Raw genomic sequence first — 2,000 nt, 5'->3', positions numbered from 1 at the left:
TGTGCCAAATTTGAATGTTTTTAATTGGGTCTCAATCTGATTACACAGATGTAATCAGATTAAGACTGCATTTAATTACATTATGCTGGCTGTGAATTTGCTCTTTACAAAAATGATGAATTCTGCATATACGGTGGTGATTCAAATTATTCACTTGAATTAAATCAGTAGCAAAATTGAGAAATAAAACATGAGCTCTGTTGCACAACTGGGATTATGTCATTCATTAGTAAACAACGCTAACATGTGATGTGTCATGGGAACACTTGTAGAGATCAGAACTTGTCATCTCCACTGGAGTAAAGAAAAGTCGGATAACATACCATGACATTAAGCTCAGTTCTGCACAGGTGAATGGTCTTTCTATGACTTATGGATTTTTTTACCTGCCATTCCTTTTTAATGTTTACATTTAACTTCAATGTCTAACTGAATGTTTGTTTTAACCAGCAGGTGAAGTACAACTAGTTTTGAGAGCTCTTCAGCATGTTTAATGTGTCACAGTCTGAGTCCAACATGACAACAGCAAGTCAGAACCAGGATCTGTTGAGGATAGCACTAATTTCCACCCTGTCTACAGTTCCATCGTTTGTTTTTCTCTACATCAATGGGACCATTCTGTTCACGCTGAGGAGCAAACCTGTGTTTCGTGACACCTGTCGTTACATTCTACTCTACAACCTTCTTCTGGCAGACACTGTCCAGCTGGCGCAGAGTCAAATGCAGTTCTTACTGTCAGTGTGCAGAGTCAAACTGGCTTATTCGCTGTGTACTGTTCTTAGCATGCTTGCCAATCTTACGACTGGGATTTCTCCCCTAACACTGGTGGTAATGCCATTAGAGAGATATGTGGCTGTGTGCTACCCACTGAGGCACTCTTCCATCATCACCGTCAGAAACACAACTGTGGTAATCATTGCGATTTGGGCTGTCAGTTCACTGAACAATCTCACTCGTGTTTTGATGTTTTTAGAGTTTTCATTAGAGAAAATGGAGAGTTGGGAAGTAGAAGATGTTTGTTCTAATTTCGCTTTGGTGCTTGGTGCTGTAACTGCAGAATATGACAGGGCCTATACATGTGTTGTATTTGTGTCAGCTGGTGTTGCTACAACTTTCTCCTATGTTAGTGTCATTATAGCGGCCAGGTCAGCCTCCACAGACAAAGCTTTAGCTCATAAGGCCCGTAACACCCTGCTGTTGCACCTGGTTCAACTGGGCCTGAGTCTTTCCTCAACCATTAATAACCCGCTAATTGTAGCACTTTCACAAATCCTAACAAGAGTGGCATTTTTATGGGTTGTGAGTGTTTTTTATGTTTGTTTTATTATCTTCCCCAGATGTTTGAGTTCTCTAATCTATGGGCTAAGAGATCAGACCATCAGACATGCTCTTTTGTATTATCTGTGTTGTCGAATGAAAGTTAAAATCAGTGGCTAGTAGTGTTTGAAACATTTGTGTCTTTCTGAAGTCTGGAGGCACAGGGTCCAGAATCCACTTGGACAATGGGTTTGTTGCCGTCAAAGGAAAAAGGGGCAGTTCACCACCAGATGTCTTCTACAACCCAAAATAATACATTGGCAGGTTAAAAAGAAACTTTCAGAGTTATGTCTGGAATAAAGATGTTTTCTATTTATGTTTTCCCTGATATATATTTTCATCTTAAGTTTTTAAGAAAATTAAGAATAAGGTTTAAAACTGAAAATAAAATTCACAGGCAATAGACCCATGATCTCCATTGTGACAATATATTTAATTTCAGTGAAAGTTGTGATGTTACTTTAAAATCTAACTCAAATTCAATAATTTTTCTTTTTCATGTATATCACTTGCTTAATTTATTTACCACCTGAATTTTAAATTGTTTTTTTTTTTCAAATTATTTTAATGAACCAGCTGTATAAATAAAGTATGTGTCTTGCTAACTATCAGTAACAGTTTTGTCTTAATATACTAGTTTAAAAGATTTACAGACCTTAACAGAATGTGATCTAATAATTTTA

General features: G+C 37.1%; 1 protein-coding gene across 1 annotated transcript; it reads left to right on the top strand.

The window, feature by feature from the left end:
- Positions 1–363: 363 nt before the first annotated feature.
- On the top strand, positions 364–1,651 carry LOC103129756 (olfactory receptor-like protein OLF4). Its single transcript, XM_007540945.2, has one exon. The coding sequence runs from the start codon at positions 487–489 to the stop codon at positions 1,435–1,437; it is 951 nt and encodes a 316-aa protein (XP_007541007.2). The 5' UTR covers positions 364–486; the 3' UTR covers positions 1,438–1,651.
- Positions 1,652–2,000: the final 349 nt, after the last annotated feature.

The sequence above is a fragment of the Poecilia formosa genome, unplaced genomic scaffold (assembly GCF_000485575.1).
Source record: "Poecilia formosa unplaced genomic scaffold, Poecilia_formosa-5.1.2 Scaffold574, whole genome shotgun sequence".
NCBI lineage: Eukaryota > Metazoa > Chordata > Actinopteri > Cyprinodontiformes > Poeciliidae > Poecilia > Poecilia formosa.
Note: the sequence above shows the minus strand (reverse complement) of the source record. Positions and strands in the feature narration are given on the sequence as shown.